This window comes from Simochromis diagramma, unplaced genomic scaffold, assembly GCF_900408965.1.
Source record: "Simochromis diagramma unplaced genomic scaffold, fSimDia1.1 OVJJ01000430.1, whole genome shotgun sequence".
Classification (NCBI taxonomy): domain Eukaryota; kingdom Metazoa; phylum Chordata; class Actinopteri; order Cichliformes; family Cichlidae; genus Simochromis; species Simochromis diagramma.
The window spans coordinates 1,353,120-1,374,024 of record NW_024387258.1 but is presented as its reverse complement, the minus strand read 5'-3'; the positions used below and the strand labels follow the sequence as shown (position 1 = coordinate 1,374,024).

The 20,905-nt window shown below is 41.0% G+C and overlaps 2 protein-coding genes across 2 annotated transcripts; one reads left to right on the top strand and one right to left on the bottom strand.

The window, feature by feature from the left end:
- Positions 1 to 392: 392 nt before the first annotated feature.
- Positions 393 to 12,791, bottom strand: asb7 (ankyrin repeat and SOCS box containing 7). Its single transcript, XM_040002203.1, has 5 exons — positions 12,539 to 12,791; positions 11,759 to 11,855; positions 7,753 to 8,006; positions 5,100 to 5,705; positions 393 to 569 (listed from the first exon to the last, which is right to left on the bottom strand). Exons 3-5 carry the CDS (start codon positions 7,991 to 7,993, stop codon positions 430 to 432), a joined length of 987 nt encoding a protein of 328 aa, XP_039858137.1. The 5' UTR covers positions 7,994 to 8,006; positions 11,759 to 11,855; positions 12,539 to 12,791; the 3' UTR covers positions 393 to 429.
- A 519-nt stretch (positions 12,792 to 13,310) lies between these two features.
- lins1 (lines homolog 1) lies at positions 13,311 to 19,257 on the top strand. The gene is made up of 6 exons (XM_040002185.1): positions 13,311 to 13,700; positions 13,775 to 13,864; positions 15,226 to 15,358; positions 15,633 to 16,223; positions 17,168 to 17,351; positions 17,611 to 19,257. The coding sequence occupies exons 1-6, from the start codon at positions 13,344 to 13,346 to the stop codon at positions 18,341 to 18,343; spliced, it is 2,088 nt and encodes a 695-aa protein (XP_039858119.1). The 5' UTR covers positions 13,311 to 13,343; the 3' UTR covers positions 18,344 to 19,257.
- Positions 19,258 to 20,905: the final 1,648 nt, after the last annotated feature.

Here is a 20,905-nt window from a genome sequence, read left to right as displayed (position 1 = left end):
GAAATCATAATCATGATCATTGAAGCACTTTGTTTTAAACAAGGTTTAATGAGAAACAAAATGACAATCAATACACTTTGAGTATACCCATGGAGAATATCATCATGCACATTTACAAAAAGAAAATGAAGAGTAAAAATCCTAAGTGCAGTAAGAATGTTTTCTGCAGTCAAATGAGGTTTCTCTTTTCTACAAAACCACAAAAACAAAACAAACTTGAGGTGTATCCATTTCCATTCTTGGGCAACTTTTCTTATTGTAAAAAGGTTGAATAAAAGTGGGGAAAATGTTTTAATGCACTGAGAACTAGGTGAAGAAAAAGCCCTGTGAACAAGTTCACACTTGGTTTCTGTACCTTTCCTTTCAGATGAGGATGATTGCATAGTCTCTTAAGAGATTTGTCATCTCTCCTATTCTTGTGTTATTGCTTCACACAGTGTCAAACTTGTGTTTTAAATAGTCTTTCATAACCTTTGCAAGTGGTAGATCCTCCAAGAATTTCAAGCTTTGAAGGCCAATACAGTGACGGATTTTTATTCGACACAAATCTTGTAGAGTCCGAGGTTGTCCTGAAAGAAGAATAGAAACAATGACTACACATGACTATCATTGACTCCCAGTAACATGACAGAAACAGAGCAAGAAATATCAACTCTGAGCAAAATTATTAGCAAGAGTAGAGGTCTCGTTATTTAACAATTAATACAGTGACAGTGCTCACATGCCCCCATTAGTGCAACACTTCAAGTTTTAATTCTGTTTTATCTCACAGCAGTGTTTGCATCCTACTGCATTCCAAACATAAAATAAAAACAATAAAATTGAGAGGAAAGTTAGATAATCAGGGTGAAGGTGCACATAACATAATATTAATAATATTATCAAATTTTCTTTTTCTGGAAATCACTACCCTCTGCAAAAAAACCCCCCAAAAATACCCCTCACACACGGTCAAAACAGCCGACAGATTCAAACAAAGGGTTAGAATAGGGAAGAAAGGTCATTCAAATAATTCTGAATATGGCATGGTTGTTCATCTGCCACACAACCATCTCTCAGGTTTACAGAGAATGGCCCAAAAAAAAGAGAAGCTAGCAGTTCTCGGTGTGAAAATACCTTGTTGGTGTTGGATAGGGCTGTGCGATATGACCAAAACCTCATGTCCCGATATAAGATAACGATATAAATCACAAACATTTAACATTTGCTGTAAATTCTGTGAATCTCGGGCAGCTCGACTTGCGTGAAGTGTTTCCAGCTGAAGTCGAGTGTTTTAACCGATGCATGAAACGATACATTTTTAGACATAAGTTGTAACGGCGCCGTTTTCTTTGTCAGTATTTATTACACGGCGTGCTGCGGGGAAAAGCCTGTTCTAACGTTTGAGTCTAAGGTTTATTTTTTAGCACCTGGCCGCTCTTTTTTTACTTCTCATCCGTAAATAATCTGCTCTTTCACGTGATTCAGTTTATTTTGAAAGTCTTAACAGGAGAGTTTGAGCTTTATTGTGAAAGGTTTATGTGGAACATAAACAAGCGGACACGCGATGGTTTTACTGTTGTTGTTGCTAATGACAACGCATAAAAACAGGTGCTTGTCTGTCTGTAGTGTGGTTATATTAAATATAAGAGAAAGAGAGAACGTTAAGGAATTAATACAGCCCCTACAGTGACATCAGCCTCTGTGTGGAAAGGTTTTAGGAATATCACCAACTACAAGCCTAAAACCCCCCACTCCACTGATGACTTGCTCTTGGCCAACACCCTTAACGACTTCTACTGCCGTTTTGACGAGCCATCAGGCAGCCTTCACACCTCCAACGACCCCAACAATAGAGACACTTTGGACACTAATTCCCCCACCTCTCCCCCCTCCATAGAGCCATCACCACCTTCAAACCGTTCACCTACAACACCCGCCTCCTCACCCCACACAAAAGAGGATCTCACACCACCTCCTCCCACCACAACTCTTCATATTCATGAAGCAGATGTGAGGAAGCAGTTTAAGAACCTGAATGCTCGGAAAGCTCCCGGCCCAGACGGCGTGTCTCCTGCCACCCTCAGACACTGTGCAAACGAGCTGGCCCCAGTGTTTTCTGGCATTTTCAACTCCTCACTGCAGGCATGTCATGTGCCTGCCTGCTTCAAGTCCTCCACCATAATCCCTGTCCCCAAGAAACCTAGGATCACTGGACTAAATGACTACAGACCCGTGGCTCTGACATCTGTGGTCATGAAGTCCTTTGAGCGCCTAGTTCTCTCCCATCTCAGGACCCTCACGGCCCCCCTCCTGGACTCCCTGCAGTTTGCATATAGAGCCAACAGGTCTGTAGACGACGCCATCAACATGGCCCTACACTTCATCCTGCAGCATCTGGACTCCCCAGGAACCTACGCCAGGATCCTGTTTGTGGACTTCAGCTCTGCCTTCAACACCATCCTTCCAGACCATCTCCGAGGCAAGCTTTCCCAGATGAATGTGCCTGATCCCATCTGCCGGTGGATCACTGACTTCCTGACGGACAGGAAGCAGCATGTGAGGCTGGGAAAGAATGTCTCGGACTCCCGGACCATCAGCACCGGCTCCCCTCAGGGCTGTGTTCTTTCTCCTCTGCTCTTCTCCCTGTACACCAACTGCTGCACCTCCACCCACCAGTCTGTCAAGCTAATCAAGTTTGCAGATGACACCACCGTTATTGGGCTCATCTCGGACGGGGACGAGTCTGCCTACAGGAGGGAGGTTGAACGTCTGGTGTCCTGGTGCAGCCACAACAACCTGGTGCTGAATGCCCAGAAGACAGTGGAGATTATTGTGGACTTCAGGAAGCACACAGCTCCACTCCCCCCCATCATCCTGTCTGACACCCCCATCACCTCTGTGGACTCATTCCGCTTCCTGGGTACCACCATCACCCAGGACCTGAAGTGGGAGCCCACCATCACCTCCGTCATCAAGAAAGCCCAGCAGAGGATGTACTTCCTGAGGCAGCTGAAGAAATTCAACCTGCCAACACGGACGATGATGCAGTTCTACACTGCAATCATCGAGTCCATCCTCACCTCCTCCATCACCGTGTGGTACGCTGGAGCCACTATCAGGGACAAACAGAGACTGCAGCGTGTTGTGCGCTCTGCTGAGAAGGTGATTGGCTGCAGACTCCCATCTCTGCAGGACCTGTACACCTCCAGGACACTGGGGCGTGCAGCTCGGATCTCAGCTGACCCTTCTCACCCTGGACACAGTCTGTTTGACCTGCTCCCCTCAGGCAGGAGGCTCCGGTCCATTTGCACCAGAACCTCTCGCCATAAGAACAGTTTCTTCCCCTCTGCTGTTGGACACATGAACAATAACCATATGACTGTCCCCGCCACTATCACATGACCCTACGCTGTGTTCACTGCATCATTTCATGTTTGGCACTGATCACCACCTGCACTCATGTATATATCTTTCTACGTAGCACTCTTAATTCTTACTCTCATGTATATATCTCATGTATATCTCATGCACATATCTTTCCACGTAGCACTTTTAATTCTTATCCCTACTTTTATTTTTTCCATGTCTATTTAAGTGTTATTTATGACACCATGTTTGCACTGAAGCACCGCAGCAATTTCCTAATGTTGTAAACCTGCTCAACATTTGGCAATAAACCCCTTTCTGATTCTGATTCTGATTCTGATCAGAACCATGAAAAAATATTGCTGTAAACAGTTTATTTTGCAACACCACAAAACAAACGATAGACGTTTTTATATCGTCATCCATATATATCGTTGTATCAAACAGCCCTAGTGTTGGATGTTTTCAAATATTAAATAACCTCAAATTGGTTCTTTCACCAAGTCCAACAGAGCTCCCTCTGTGGTGTGGTGGAATAGAAGGATTTGCAGAGGACAAGTCTGCAGAAACTGTGTAATGCTATTGTGTCAGTACGGTGAAACAATGACTGAGGAATGTTTTGGGAACCTCGCTGAATCTAAAGGCAGTTCTGAATAAAAAACGTGGTCCAGACTTGATTCCTGATTCCTGATCATGCTTCGGTAAGAAACTTAGCTACGTTTGTGGTATGATGTGCATGTAGCGTGCTGTTATGTTGTAAATTGTCTGGATACGCTTGGGAAGAAAAACATTTTTATTGCATAAAATGGCACTGATCACATCAGCTGATGGGGAAACATTGTTGGTTTTCCTGGAAAATTACCATAAAATGATGCACTACCCACTTAAAATTAATGAAACTGTTCTGAATATCACTTATTTGTTACTTAAAATTATTTAAGTACAATTTGTGTCTCCTTTCCTGTAACCCCACCCCCTTGTACGTATGTAAAAAGGGAAAGGCAGAGACTGTGCAAAGTTGCTGAAATATACTGACCCCAAACACACAACTCCAGAGCCCAGAATGATCTCAAGACTAGAGCACAACCATAAAAAGGAGATAAATCAGAGATTAAATGCACGTGCCATGAGCCAGTTGATTAATGTATATACAACACTGATGAGCCATTTCACCACAGTACTATAGTCATTTTGGGCCTTCAGAAAAAAACCCAGAGTAACAAAATCTGCATATCTAGTCGTGTAAAACATGCTGACATGTTTTGTGTGCTGTCGAGTCGGTTTTCAACCTTACCTTTTTTTTCCTTTAAGAAAAACAAACAAACAACCCACAACTCTGGCAGTTCACCACTTACTTTTGTTCCATTGCAAGCTATTCATTGGACCTGGATGAGTTGAATTGCAATAACTGGAAAAATTGGGGTGTTCTAAAACTTTTGACTGGTAGTCTAAGTTTGCATAGCTAACTTCAGGATGGTGCTGCATGAGATAACCCATTGTTTTATTTAATGATATAAAGAAATATTTTGGTATCCCAAATATTGATACTGAATGCTATATCTATATTTGTTGCACAAAATGAAACAGGCAGAATATTGCAATACTATGTTGTAGCAATTTTCTTTCCTTCACCCCTAATTTTCTTTCATAGTTAAGAATATTTACTTTTTCCTCCTTTATGCAACAAACACAACATTGGCATATTCTTCACAATGCCACCGGACTTATATGACAAAGAGTGTGTTACTCACTTGTGACCTTCTGCAGGAAATCCAGACAAGGCCGGCTAATCCCTGACATGCTGACAGACACAGCCACCGGAGTCTGGCCCTCGTAATTCCTAGTATTGGTATCTGCTCCATACGTGTAGAGCATCTGGGCACACAACACATCATCCCTTAGAGCTGACAAATGTAAGGGAGTTTGGCCATCTTCAAGGCGTCCAAGATTAGTGTCCGCTCCCCTCTGCAGGAACATGCGGCAGTATGAGTGATTGCCTTTGATGACAGCATAGCGTAGCAGGAAGCCATTTTGAATGTCAATGTTAGCGCTGTGGTCAAGGAGGATCCGTACACAGCTGGAGCGCTCGCGGATTATGGCAAGCTGTAGTGGCGTGGTTCCTTTGTCGCTCAGAGGGTCTACCTCGGCCTTGAACTCGAGCAGCAGCCGCACGAATGAGTCTCGACCATAGTGGGCAGCCACATGCAGCGGCGTCCAGCCATCGTTACTTTTTGCATTTATAATGTCACTTCGAAACTCTGACTCCAGCATCAGTCGGGCAATGCGTGCTCTGCCATGCATAGCTGCATAGTGAAGTGCGGTGAAGCCACCAATAAAGTCCTTCACTGTGGGGTCAGCTGTACAGACGAGTGAAAAGAAAAGAAGAGTTAAATGCAGCAGACGCTTCATATTATAGGATTTATGATAAGCCAAGATAGTACAGTCCAAGAATAATCTGCTAGAAAGAATTTTTCATCAATTCGTATTTACAGTGCATTCCTGCTAGACTATTATACTTTAAGTGGACATGAAACACGAAGCCCTGCTCTCAGAAACTGACAGATTTAACAGTCTGTGAAGTTGCATTTAGAAAATAAGTGTTCAAAGTTTTGAGAACATGTTTAGTACGTGACATTACAGGGTTGGTTGGGTTGCAGCTAATAGGGTTACATTAGTGTACGTTAGCTAACTAGTAGCTGAACCAATACCTCACTGCCCAAAAAGCTGAATCTGTCATAGCGCGGTGGTGGCAATGGGAAATCTTTCAAAGATAATGGCAGACGGCTTAAGTGGAGTGGCCAAACAGTCAACTTTTAAAAGTAGCAACAGGGTTTTACCTGACTTATTCATGTAGCAATTTAAATGTTTAGTTATGGGCAAACTGAAGCTTCGTAAAACACTGAAACATTTGAAGCATTTGTGCTGGAATTGTACTGGTTTTGAAACAATATCAAACCCATCTCCACAGTGACCCCTGCTGGCCAATTTGGATATTGCCACATCTTAATGAATATTCAGTCAAACAGTAATACAGACAAGCCCAGCACAATTCCTAATAAGGTTTTATTTTTAATTAATTTAAAAATATATAATTAAATGAAGAAAATAAATGTTTTCCTTCTTTATAAAAAAGGTAAGATTTATTTTCACAGGCTAATTCTGACCAATTATAACAGTCCATTTTATGCACGAGTTAGGACAGAGTGAGGAACCAACTGCTGCAGATCACGTGTGATGTCTTTGAGGGAGAACTGGTGAGATTGTTCTCTCCACCCCTGATGATACACCAGGACAAATTCAGCAGTGTAAGAGGAAAAAGAGCTCGCCGGTGCCAGATGAGAGATGGAGAGGAGAACAGGAGAGAATATAAAGGCTGTTCTCTCTTTGTAAAGGACCGCTAGAAAGGTTTAACCCTTCAACCCTAACAGGTTAGGGCTACACTGGTGACAAGTTTTTGCAACGTTTCTTTAAACTACTGCAACTCTTGAATGATGTGGGCAATCTGAAAAATGGCAACTGCTCTTGAAAGCAGCAACTCTGCGCTTTTCAGTGATATTAAGAGTCATTACATTAATCCGAAGCACTGCATCACAGCAGCCCCAGGAATGCAAAGGTTGAGAGAGTGAGCGTGTGCAATGGAGTTGTGCAGAAAACTGATGTTTTGTTGGACACTTTTCTAATTATTTTATTAGTGTGGTGGGTTTCTTTTTCAGCATTTTCTGCCATGTTTTTTCCAATTGTTTTATTTTTTAAGTTCTATATATGACCTATCACCCATTACAAAATATACACTGCCCAGCCAACTTCTAACATTTGAAAAAGCATGGTTGCTAGGCAACCCAACCCATTTAACAGCCTTGCACTTCTGGCCTTTAAAGCACCTGGCCTATGCAGACCAGGTAGTTTTTTGAAGGATGCGGGGCCTGAATTGGGGCACACCATGACTCTGTATGAGACACACTGCTGCTATGTTATCTTAAATCAGTCATCTGATTTGGATGCGCTAGCCCGTCATCTCCAGAGTGTATGTCCATGGTTTTTCTGATTCTAACAGAAGATGCACGATAATAATCATATTCTGGGGTGACAAAATGGTATCTGGATAAATCTTAAGTCATATGAATAATATCCCAAACGTGGATTCTGTTCATCTGGACATGGGTGAGTGAAAAAACTTTTCTCCCATTGAGAACGAGAAGTCCAGATGAAAAGAATGAACTTTTGGGATTTGGGACACTTAAACATTTTTTAAGTGTTTAAGGGATATTTATCTGAATGCTATAGAAGTGACTTCTTTTCAAATTTCACCTAACATAGCTGAATAAATGCCCACTTTTTAGTAACACAATGCCCTGTAGCATTAACAGCAAAAACATTTTCAGGTCGTGGGGTTGGGGGTCTGACCTCCATGCTCCAGGAAAACTCGAACACATCTCTCTTTTCCCTTGGCTGCTGAGAAGTGAAGCAGTGTCCAGCCATTGGCATCGCGGATCTTTGGCGAGTATCCTTGCTCCAGCATTCTCCTAACAGTGTATACATCCCCTGCTGCCACTGCAGCCTGGATCTGCAGCTCTTCATGAAGCTCAGGGTTCCTTCTGCAGTGGTGGTTCAACATCCTGTCACATTTCGGAATGGTAATTTTCATCTGTACCTAAGCTCTGTTTAAAATAAATAAATAAAAATCAGTAAATATATTCAGATTCAGATGGTACATTAAGCATGACTGAAATTAAGTTCAGACTTATGGCCGTGGCTTTTAATCTGAAAAGACAACACTAAAATTGAAAAAGTAGTAACGCATAACTTGATGATGGAAGCGGCCTAAGAGTCTGTGTCAGGTTAAGTGTCGTTTTCAATAAATTGCATGATCAAAATTTTTTTGGTCTCGCTCCCATTTCTTCTTGTTGCATGCTGAAGCTCAACTTGGAACCCTGTTAATATCCAACCATGAAAAATATGATTTTTTGCCCTTTTTCAAGTATGTGAGTGAAGTTGCCCCCCCACCTTCTTCAAATCCAACAGAAGTGGTGTCAAATGTTTGCACTACGTTTGTGCTGCTAAAGTGTTAGTTTGTTAAATGCTATCATTTTAAAGATATTAGCGGCACAAACAAAACATTTAGCAGCACAAACGTAGCGCAAACATTTGACACCACTTCTGTTGGATTTGAAGAAGGTGGGGGGGCAACTTCACACTTCAAGTGGTCTTAAACGTTTGATTGGGACTGTATCTGACCTGTCTGAGGATATTTTAATGGTGAAAATAAACTCATTCATACATTACAGTACAGTGTCTGCCTGCCGCCTCAGTGCAACAAAGATCTACAATTTAAGCAGTTCATTGTAGATCTGACAGACTTGAATGGACATAAATGGCTGACAAAACACACAAATCAAGCACACACAGGTGGTGCATTAAAAAAATATCTTAAAAAAAAATCAAAATCAAAATGTTAAGGCATTTTAAGCATAAGAATAGGAATCAAAATAATACTGAAATGGTGTACTAATGATGTTCAGGAGTTTTTAAGCGTTAACATTAATAATGAGCTTCCTCAAATATTTGAGGAAGCTCATTATTTGATCGAGGGCTGAGCGATAAGGAAAATCTAATATCTATATCTCATGATATGTTTAAATAACCTCCAGAATCAAATGTTTTTTCCAACCACATGAGTGCGGAAGGAAAAACTCTTTTTTTTAACAGGAAGAACCCTCCGGCAGAACCAGGCTCTGGGAGGGGCGGGGCCATCTGCCGTAACCGGTTAGGGAGATGGAAGGAAGACAGGATGACTCAAAGCAGAGAGGTCTATTAACACATGAAGAAGAAATACTCAAAGCATCATGGGATTTGTTAAGTGTGGATAGTTAAATTTATTTATTTATTAATACTGATTTTATCTGTTTTGATTTTATATACTTTTTTGTTTGTTTGCTTGTTTTAATCAATTTTAAATCATGCTTTTTATTTGTTTTTGTTTCTAATGTCCCTGTAAAGCACTTTGAATCACCTTGTTGTTGAATTGTGCTATACAAATAAACTTGCCTTGCCTTAAATGCAATAGCAAGTTGTGCCTTGTTCTCAGAAGGACAGCAAGCGGACAGGGATAGGTGAGATGAGGCAATGCAAGGAGGAAGAGAGGCAAAGAGTGATTCAGAGGCAGAGCCTGGTTTATTTCCCACAGCTTTTGTAATCTGTTGCCTTATGGTTCCAAGCGCTGTCACCAATCTTTGCATTTCATTATTATCTCACAACACTTGTTTAATCAGCTACCAGCTCTCCTACAGACTTTTTAAATGTCTACAGTGTCAGATCAACACAGCCCTGCCCTCCAGCGCTATCAGCAGCAGCAGCAACACCTCAACAGCAACATTGTACCCATCAGGTAAGAAATAGGCTACCTTTGCTTTGCCTTGTCCCCGCCTGATAACAGTGATATAAAATGATGTGAATCCATATTAGATTTTTGAAGAATGTGGGTTGTTGTTATTCACCCTGGTCCCATGTGCCCCTTTTTACCTTCCAGTACCCACCCCTTCAAAAATCTCTACACCGCTCTGCCTGAAAAAACAATGCCGTGGTCCCAGAGTCTGCCGAAAAGCGACAGACCGAGCAGGAGGTGTATTCTTGCCTCGACACCCACCTTTGTTGTAGTGTTTGTGTTGCATATTAATTACGTCACAGGACACTTGGACGCGTTGCTATGACAATGAAAACACACATTAGGTGGTACTCGATTATAATGGAAAACCAGTTAATCCAATTCGAGTCGTGGCGAATCAAACCGAGCAGGTACTAATGGGAAAGGAGCCCATCTGATCTTGAGCTGCTTTTCTGCTTCTCAATACTTTCCCCGTCGCTCTGGTTAAAGTTAATCTTTGTTTTATGAGTCTAAAAATTGTTTTTTCAGAACTACAGCTTCTTTCCAGCTGATTCTGACAAAGTTTAATGTGATCTTCTTGTTCTTGAGTGTAACTAGTAGTCTGCAAATTGTTCTGTATTAACACTGATGATGTGTATTGATACAGTGCACATTGATGGGGTCTCCAAATTCTAGATATCGACACTGATACACCTGTAGAGTGTTTTTGATGAAATATTGTGAACAATGTTGTTACAGAAATAACTCTGGCACATTAGTTGTCTGCTATGGTCTTTCGGTGTTGGCTGGCTAGTGCACTAATTGTTTTTAAGGATGTACCACATTGTTAATCTGGCCACTGCCAAATCTCTTACCATCTCTCTCTGGTTTATTGTGGGTTTTTTCCCAGCCTAGTGATGGTGTACCTTGTATGCACTGCCATCTGTCTGAGACTTCTATTCAAAAATGCAAAACTACAAATACAAAATCAGCTCTATGAGTCAACTTCTGGCATCTGCTTCATTTGTGATGACAGAGCAAGGAAACAAGCCTCGTGTGGCAATGAAACTGCTTTGGAGTCAACTGTCCAGTTAACTTTGAGCATCTAAAAACAGGGGACTACAAGAAAAGGGTGTAAGCCGCTTCTTACTGTACTGCAGCTGGGATAGGCTCCAGCCCCTCCATCACCCTAAATTTCTCAGCAGTTAATCCAAACTCTGAAAAAACATTGACTTAAAGCTCAAAGTCTGCACTTGAACACATTTGACTTAAAATCCAGACTGGTGGAGTATAGATGGTAAACGGACTGGTTCTTATATGGCGCTTTTCTACTCTGAGCACTCAAAATGCTTTACAAAACTTGCCTCATTCACACAAGCATACTATACTGTTTCCATCTAAGCTTCCTATCTAACATTCACACGCATTCACTGACGGATGCATCTTGCCCAAGGATATTTGGCACGCAGACTGGAGAGATGAGGATTGAACTACCAACCTTCTGATTAGCAGGTGCTCTACCACCTGAGCTACACTTCAAAAGACCATCAAATCATTTTTTTATTAAATTATTAACAAGTCATTATTGCTGTTGTGAGAAAACAATCATTGAATTCAGTTTGAAAATTTGGTTGATCTCAGAATTGCACAAATAATTTATAAAGCAGCAAACAAATCTTTACTCCACGACATTCAGAACTTAGGAGTAAAAACTATAATTTATTAATTTTTCTTTAATTCAGTCTTACTGAATAAAAAGCAGAAAACTTGGAATTTAAATAATATAGAGGCAAAACTATAAAAGTTGTATATATTCCCCCCAAAAATGTAATTATAAATGAAGTTATCTGAAAATGTACATGTTTGACGTATGTTCAGGCACAACAGTGGAATTTCAGAGACAGTCACTTTTTTGCTTCAGCTAACAAAGGCTTAACCATTACTTGATGAAGAGGTCTAGCAAGTTTTTTTGGCTTCCTTGTTGCGAGAAATTATGTTGATGTTAAAAGAAAAGAAACAAAAGCTAATGTTTTAGATATTAAAATGTACCTTTTGACCAGCTGAAGAGAGAGGCTTCTTTTAGTCATATCAGAGCTGCTTTGCAGATGTACTGGTGCACACTGTGAAGAACTGAGAATGTGTTTCCCTGTGGCACACAAACACAGTCATCAAAAAGAGATTAGAGGCAATGAAGAGTATTGTGAACACTAACGGGCAGAGTCAATTGATTATGGATACACCCCATTTATTGCTGAAAACCACAACAGCCAAACAATAGTAATAACCAGAGTTAAATACAAAAAAATAATGATATGCATATACACTACCCAAAGGTAAACTTGCTAATTACACTATTTTTTAGCCAACCTGGGAAAACTTTGCAAATGAATGAAAACGTAACTATCTGTCATTACCTTAAAAGTTTGGCTCGTTAGTTTAACTCGTTTATGATAAACAATAGACAACACCGTGGCTTTATTTGCTAACATGACCAATAATACAAAGCACGCACAAGTATACAGATATAACTTACAAAAGCTCGGCGGTGAAGATAGCTCATTTCCACCACCCCAGAAAGTGTAACGAAAGTAGATCCTTTTAGAATAACCCATGGTTTACGGCTGTACGTTCTTAGAAGGTTAGCTGAAGCTAGTTAGCCAGAAAGCTAACAAACTCATTCGCTCGTTTTTAATTTTATTTGGCTTCATTTGACTTTTTACACTATTATAATTGGGTAGAAATAAACCCCCAAACACAGCGTGTGTGGATATTAAAAGGAATTCTACGCCTTTATTGACAAAACAGCAGCTCTATAAAACAAAGACTTACTTATCAGACGCTGAACCGACGTGTAACTGAGCCAATCAGCTTTCAGGTATACGGAACGACTGAAGTTGTCAAAGCTGCATTATTCCGTTACTTTCAGCACAAATACAATACCAAACAAAGAAGCTAGTGTCAAACTTTTATCCATATCTTTGTAGGTAATGACAAGAATAATCTAACTGTTCAACACTAAGACTTAGTCAAAGAGTGTCTGCGAAGAGCTTCACCAGCGTGACTCCATCAGCAAAAACAATAACACTTCCGTCTGCAGACTTTCACAATATAAGTATAATTTCCACAGCACGTCAAGAACTTCCATTTGCAAAGCAGACGCATGAAACTGTATTTTAGGATGCAATTAATTTAAAATAAATCAGAAAGGCAAGGAAACGTGCATATATGATGATGCTATTCTGATTAATCAATTTGCAGATTAATGATCATAAAACTAACCTCACGGCCCATTGTTAGTCAGTGGAGCTAGTTTCCATCAGTATTCTGCAGTCAGCTGAGATTAAAGGAGTGGTTTGGATGAAGAAACCTTTCTCCTACAGAAAACGTCCAGTTTGACAGAATGAACTTTCTGAAACTAGACACATTATATAAATCCATGGTCGTTGTAGTAAATAAAGTGCTAGTATTATATTCACTATTATATATTTCCCACAATGTAAAAACAACAACAACAATATAAAGTTGTATTTTCATTTATTAGACTTTTTTGTTTTATTTTGGTAATGCTTCACGTATTTTGTAGGGGTACTTCCGTGTATATCACGTGGGAGATCCACGCGGAAGTAGCAGCGCAATGGAGGGCAATATGAGTTGTAAAGACGAAGACCTGTACGTAATGACAGGACTTTTTAACTGTTTGACAGAAGCGTACAGATGCTTTCTTGCGGGATCGTATCCCCCCCAAAATGCTGCCGATGTAGCGAGCGTAATATATTCCGGCTTTTGTGGACCTGTCCACGGGAAAGGCAGAGAAGGTTCCCCCTCAGAGTATTGCGGTGAAAACAGTGCGGAGCTGACTTGCATGTGCATGTCTTTCCTCGAGAGGGTTTCTTCCAATCTGACGTCTCAGGGGCTGCATCCAGACGTTAGGTTTTATTATGCGGAGGTCCTAAAAGTATTGCTTGAAGACATGGATCTCATCACGCACCTTGTAAGTGCTACCACTGCTCAGGGAGTAAAGACGTAAAGTTATCTTAATAATTGATTTAATTACCTTTTCCATAGGTAAAGCGGTTCCAAGCCGAGGACCACATTATCTCACATCTGGCTGCAAAGACAGCATCAAACTGTGTTTTTTACCTTATCTGCAAATCTGTAAGTAGTCATTCTTTGGGGATTCGTCTTCAGCAACGACTTTTTGTTTCCGTCTCTGAGATGACCGAAGCGCTTTAGCCTACCTACTGTAAATCACATACTATTAAAAAATATGCAACACTGTTCATTGTGTGTAATGTTAAGAATGGTGAAAAAAAGCAAAGTTTAAAGTAACGTAAAAGGAGACGCCAGAAGGTTCTAGGGTAAAACTTCAGCAACTGGTAGGTTGTAAGACTAAGACCAGACTGGCCAACCTGTGCACCACCTGGACTTGCAAGAAAGCCTATGACTCAAAACCTCACACATGGAACCTGGAATTCATAGAGCTACACAAGATGAGCAGAACCCTAATAGTAAAAAAAGAGAGGAAAGGTAGTTACTGCAATCCTCTAAGGTCTATCAGAAGGCAACACACTGAAAATAGCCAATTGGGAACCATGAAAAGGCTACTAGGAAAGCTACAACAACCCAGCGAGTAAGGCAGGTCCTGAGAAGTAGGTGAATGGGAAGAACAAGATCAAGGCAGTCGCCACCTACACCCAAAGGAGGAGATCAAATCCACTGACATCAAGACAACGAAGCTTCTTACTTATGCATGTAGGGTCTCACCCCAAATCTAGCCCTCTGAGACTGTACGCTGAGCGGAGGGAAGGAGACCAAGTGTCAGAAGCACTATCCAGGGTGAAACAACAAAGAGCCACATCATTTATTGTGGCCATCAGGAAGATGTATAGTACCATATCACCCCAATGGAGCACTTTGCTCTCAGATTGCAGATTTGCTTGTGGTTACTGGGATATTTAAAAGTAGGGAGGCAGAACCTTCAGGTATCAGGCACCTTGTCTGTGGACCCAGCTTCCAGCTTGGATTTGGGAGACAGAGACCCTTTCTACTTTTAAGATTAGGCTTAGGACTTTCCTTTTTCTGAAAGCTTACAGCTATGGCTGAATCGTGTGACCTTGAATCCACACTTAGTAGGACTTAGCAGTAGACTTAGGCTGCTGGGGTCCTCTCAAGATGCACTGAGCGTTTCTCCTTCTCTTACCCTTTTTTACTCACCATCAACAGCTCTTTCACAGCATGTCTTTTATCTGGTCCCCCGCCCGACTGGTCATGGCAGATGGCTGCTGCGACCTGGTTTGGACAACAGTGGAAAGGAACTCTCTTTTAAAATGAAGGTTGAAAGGGAGTTTTTCCTCCCCACTGTTGCCAAGTCCTTACTCATAGGAGGTTATCTGTTAGGGTTTCTCTGTAAAATTTTAGTGTCTTTACCTTTCAGTATTGAGCACCTTGAAGCGACTGTTGTTATGATTTGACAGTTTAAAATTGAATTTGAGTGCTTGTATGCTTAAATTTCTTAGGGACTTATCAGTCCTGCCTGGCAGAGGAAATGTGAACAAGCATTTCAGAACCCGTGGCCTGGTGCTGAATTAGATGCCTGTTTGTGGTCACTGACTGAAGTCTCCAAAAAACTTCTTAAAGGAGCTCATCGAGGTAAACGGTGTTAGTAATTTTCAAGGAGTCCAAAATCCACGATATCTAGGCTATAATGGTAACAAAAATACAGAAAATTGTAGAAACTGCAGCCAGAACATTTTAAGATTTTGAACATCTAAATGAATTTACTTAAAGATGAGTTTATTGAAATCATTTGTTCTGTAGCTAGGCTAACTCCTTGGGGTAAGATATGGGCAGATATGATGCTTACAGGATGATGGTTGATTTTGTCTAGTCTCACATTTTGAATGCCTTTTTTTCCTTCCATTAGAGCTCATGACACTTCTGGTAGGTTTTGACCTCACTCTAAGTGTTCTATGTTCAAAACTGCTCCCTGAAGAGAAGAAACACATGTCACAGCATTCAGTGGATTTTACCAGAAGCTCACACTGGGGAACATCATTATGTCTACTGCTAGACCTGCTTGAGGTGCTGACTTCTTCTAGTTTGGTATGTGGAGCTGGTGTCCGTTTGAAGAGTCAGAGAGTAACCCACCTTCACTCGTTGGCCCTCCTAAACATCTGCTGCTCCTCAGAGTATTATGTTAAAAAGAGAGTGCTGCTTCTTCTAAAGAGAGCAGTCCTCCAGAAGGCTGGAGAGGACTGGATTTCAGGCGATGTGGCGTCAGGGAGGACGTGTGGAAACTGGAGCTCTGATATGAGCATTCTAGCTCGGACTGTGTTAAAAGCAGCTTCTGACAATTGGTTACTGAGTATTCAAATGCAGTCTGGCGCTTTCTTTGGAGGAACCAGGCACATTCTGGGAGATCAGATTCAGAACTGGGATTGCATGATGCTGAGAGCTGTCAGCCTCATTATTCTCAAGTCCATAGAGCTTTGCATCCAAACAGCTGCAGGATCAGGTGAGAATTAAAAAGAAATACCAGCATGGTTGATGATCTATCATTTTTGCATGAGTACAATTAAAGATGTTGCTGAACTTTAAACCAATTAAATTAAAAACAAATCATTTGAAGCTCTTCTTTTTGATAACCGTGATAGTACTGGGTTTTTTTCCTCACCCAGAAATCTCAGCAGCACATTCAGTGGAAAAACAATGAGAAAAATGTTGAATGTTTTCACTCAGTGTCTGGTCTCTCCCCTGACCAGTCAAATCAAAGACAAAAATCTGGATGACAAATGCTTTGAAAATGACATTTATTTTTAAAAGCATTTGATATTTCAAATGTTGTGTAGCCAATGATTGTAAATCTAAAGTTATTAAGAAATGATCAGTCAAAAGAGGGTTTTCAGGAAAAACTGTTAAATGTTCAGTTTCTATGCCACATGTCAGAACAAGCTCCAGAGTGTGATTGAAGTGGTGGGTGGGTCCTTTTACATTTGGAGAGAAGCCGTTTAATAACAGATTAAATGCAGAGTTGAAGCTGCATCTATGTTTAAGTCATCCACAGTAATTATTTTATCTGAACTGAGTGTGATAAATTAGAGAGAAGCTCGAAGTGCCAGGTGGACAATGGATATCAATAAATAAAATGGTTTTTGTCCTGGCTCTCTGCCATCACCCCCACCTGGTTATGCGGCAGATGGCTGCTCCTCCCTGACGGAGTTTCTGACGGAGGTTTCGTCCTTTGAAAAGAGTTTCGTTTTTCCATTCCACTGTCGCCAAATGTTTACTCAAAGGAGGTTGTTTGATTGCTGCAGTTTTCTTTGTATTATTGTCGGGTCTTTACCTTTAATCGCTTTCTCTAAACAGGCCAGGTTTCACCCAGAAAGTTTACCAATGATCTTAAAAGCCTTTACATCCTTTCTGCTTTGACTTAGGCGTATGATTATCTTCTTAACACAGAAGTGAAGACTGCAACAGAGGTTCATGCATACCTGCAGAGTCTGTGGGGCTTCCTGAGACAGTACAGGTTCAAACAGAGAGAGGTCACTCATCTCTGCTGCTGGATCAGCATGCTGTTTGGAGAACAGGATGATGACATGATGGAGGCAGCTAAAGCTCTGCTCTACATATTTCTTCATTACAGGTAAAACAGATACCAGATTTGGGTATGATATAAAAACTATAATGGTAAAGAGGTCCTGGTGTTAGTTTACCATCTTTAAAGATGCTTAAAGATAACTTCTACACATGTAAAAGTATTCAGATTTAAAATATACATGTGTGTGTTTCTGTCACTGTTTACTGATACTTCACTGTCTTTCACTTTACCAGAAGAGAAAAATTCAAATAAGCTGGTAGTGTTTACGTGATGTGTTCTAATTAGATTTTTCTCTCATTTTTAGACTGATGTCTGGGATGGATGAATTTGCAGTGCTGGAGACGGCCTGTGCATCTGGCTTTAACCCTCACTGTCACTTTGTGCTTCTGCTTCAGAGCATGTCCTTTGACTATAGCATCCTCCTAGACTTTCTGATCTCAGCTGAAACCTGCTTTCTGGAGTACTTTGTGCAGTACTTGAAATGCCTCCGAGATGATTGGCAGGGCTTCGCTGCAGCATGTGGACGTATCACTATGTCAGACTGTTGTCTTTCACAGCAGAAGAAGTTAGGCGCCGATAGGTCAACATTGAAATGTAAAGGAGAGCCAGATAAAGTAGAATCTGGTTCCTGTGTTATTCCACCAGCTGGAAGGCTAGGTATGGCTTCAGAGCTTCGCCTTGTAGAGTATGATACTTCTGATGAGTCTGATTCTGAGAATACAGTGGAATCTGTCTGTGCCTTGAATGGGAAACGATATAAGTCAACAGCTTTACTGAGTCCAAGACCGGAAGGATTATTACAGCCAGTGTTGCAGAGTGAAGAAACATCACGCGCAAACATGGCATCTCTGTCATGGCAGCTTACAGGTGAAATATCAGTCAGAGCAGCCCATTGTTTGTCACAGCTTAGAGAGGTGGTAACGAGGCTGCACACAAAGAAGCTCTTCCCATATAACCCTTCTTCACTCTTAAAGCTCCTAGCGCAAGTAGAGAGCTGTTACCAGAAATCACACCTGTCACAATGCAGTAAATCATGAGGATCACTAGTTTCAGTGATTTTGTTTGTTTGCTGATGTGGTGTGCACTTCCAGTTCCTGCTATTGCACATATAAAAATATTATTGTCAATATTATAAATATCCATCCCTTTATCTGTATTTACATTTTGTGTTTCACTAATTGTTTTATATTTCTAGGTACAAATGCTATTTCATTGACAGTGTTACATTTAGTGCTCAGTCTTTAAAAAATATTACCATGTCTTACCATTATCATGTCATTAAGTAAAAAACATGTCAAATTGTTTCTGAAGCTATACCATAGGGTGGCAGCAGAGGACTTTCAAGTGCATTCTCAGAAGGCCATTTTAATGTCACACTGGGGTGGATGTACCTCAGGAAGTTTTGGTGTTTTGGTCCCTGGCTGATCCAGTTTGTTTGAAAGATACCAAAGTTGTTCACAGATGCATCCATCAGGGTCTAAATGTTGGATACAGAATGATCTGACTCAGGAATTGTCCCAGCTTTTATAAAGCGCTTTGAGTGCACAGATAGAATAGAAAAGTGCTTTATAGTCCATTTACCATTCACTCCCAGAGTTGCTATTTTTTTTTTTTTTTTTTGTAAAGCAGTTTTGCTCTACGATTATGGCTGTCAAAGAGAACCTATTTTAAATGCATCTTTAACTCTTATATGATTCTGGGCACATTTTGTGACATTCCAAGTTTTAATTTTTGTGCTATTTTGGCTGTGCTGAACGAATAAAACCCCATATTTGCTAGTAGATATAATTTTTTATTTTCATTTTAGAATTGTTGTCTCATTTCCTTAAATAAGCTTAAAATGGCTGAGCCATGCAAAATCCGCCACAATTTATCTTCCGGCCAAAACATGTCCCATTTAAACACGTGAAAATACAATTTTTGATCCCAAATCAACTAACGAATTCCTTTATGCTAAGATTTCATTTTTGACAACTTGCCTTTAATGTTTTGTTTTTATATTTGTCCAACCAAATGGGTGTCTTGCTAATGAAATGATGAACATGTGCTGCTAATGATGTTAGATAATTTTGTGTGTGCAAGTCTTTTTTTCTTAGAAGGCCACACTGTGTGTTATAAACTAATTCAATAATAATTACTGATAGGTGACCTTTCAGAGCTTCAAAGCTATCTCAGCAGCAAGAACCAAAGCTCAGGTAATTTATGCAACTGCACTGCAGCCATGGTTAGAAGTATGAGCGGTAGGGCAGGAGCACTCTGCAAGAAGATGGCAAGACTTTACAGCATAGAGGAGCCTCTGGAAAAGACACATCATACTCCTCCGGGCTGACATGGAGGAGGCCTCAGACGTAGAAACAGACCAGCTGGAGTCCAACTCTGACTCATCTGAAGGTGAGAGTGAAAAGATGGTTGAAGCAGTCACAGGATGGACTCCTTATCCCCATATTTTGGTCTTCAACAAAGACTGCAATGCTCTACTACCTCCCAGTAGCCAAAGGTTTGCACTGCTGCTGATGGATGAAATCCTGCAGCAAATTGTGGTCATGCTAAAACCTTGAATGGGAAACACTTAGTGGCTTATGTAGGGATGCTCATTTTTGATGGTGTTTACAGGGCAAAACTCTTCTTCTTTAACGGGTAAAATCCAAAAACTATAATTAATATTTGATATTTATATTTCAGGCTGAAGTAGTTTTAAAAGACCATTGGTCATTGGTTTTCAAGATGGCAGCTTGAAGTGAGGTACTAGGAAGTGCTAGTGCACCAGTTCGCTGATTCTACACCCATAACTTTAGAAATGCAATTTATTTCAAGTTACTACAGTGACATTATCTGTAAGCCTGGGATGAGCATTAGCAGCTACTTTTTGGGACAGTCTGACAACATGCCGTGAAGGAAAGTTGTAATACCCAACACTGTGAGGGACCCCAACTTGCAGAGCGGAGAGGCAAATGAGGGAACTAGCATGGGAACTGATGCAGAGTTGAATATTGGAACACATCCATTAGTTTGTGAGGTGATTCAGGAAGTAACTGTGAAGTCATTGAAGCATGCTGATGGAAAATACAAAATACAAAATACACCCAGTCCGGTGTTTTCAGCACATTGCTTCGGATTCCGACTCAGGACTGGGTGTTTGTAAGGTCCAAGACAAAATCATCTGTGCAAGCTCGATCGCATGTTTGTCGACTAGCTCAAAGGAGTTTGCAAAGAAAAGCGTCTGGACTTCTTTAAGTTGCTTGAAGACGTTTCACCTCTCATCCGAGAAGCTTCTTCAGTTCTAAGGTCAAATGGTGGAGAGTCCCAGATATAAACCTAGTGGGAGTTTCCCCCCAAAGAGGGACAAAGGACCCCCTGATGATCCTCTAATCATCAAGGTGGGGCCAGGTGTCACAATGAGCTCACCCGAAACCCTGGCTGATTGGGTCCCACACCCGCTTTCACACCTTGGCTCATGTGATTAGAGGATCATCAAGGGGTCCTTTGTCCCTCTTTGGGGGATACTCCCACTGTATCCCCTAGGCGATTTTCCAGCTTCTTGCCTTCCCTATGGTGTGATCTAAGGTTGCAACCGACAACACAGCTGGTAGGAAGCATAG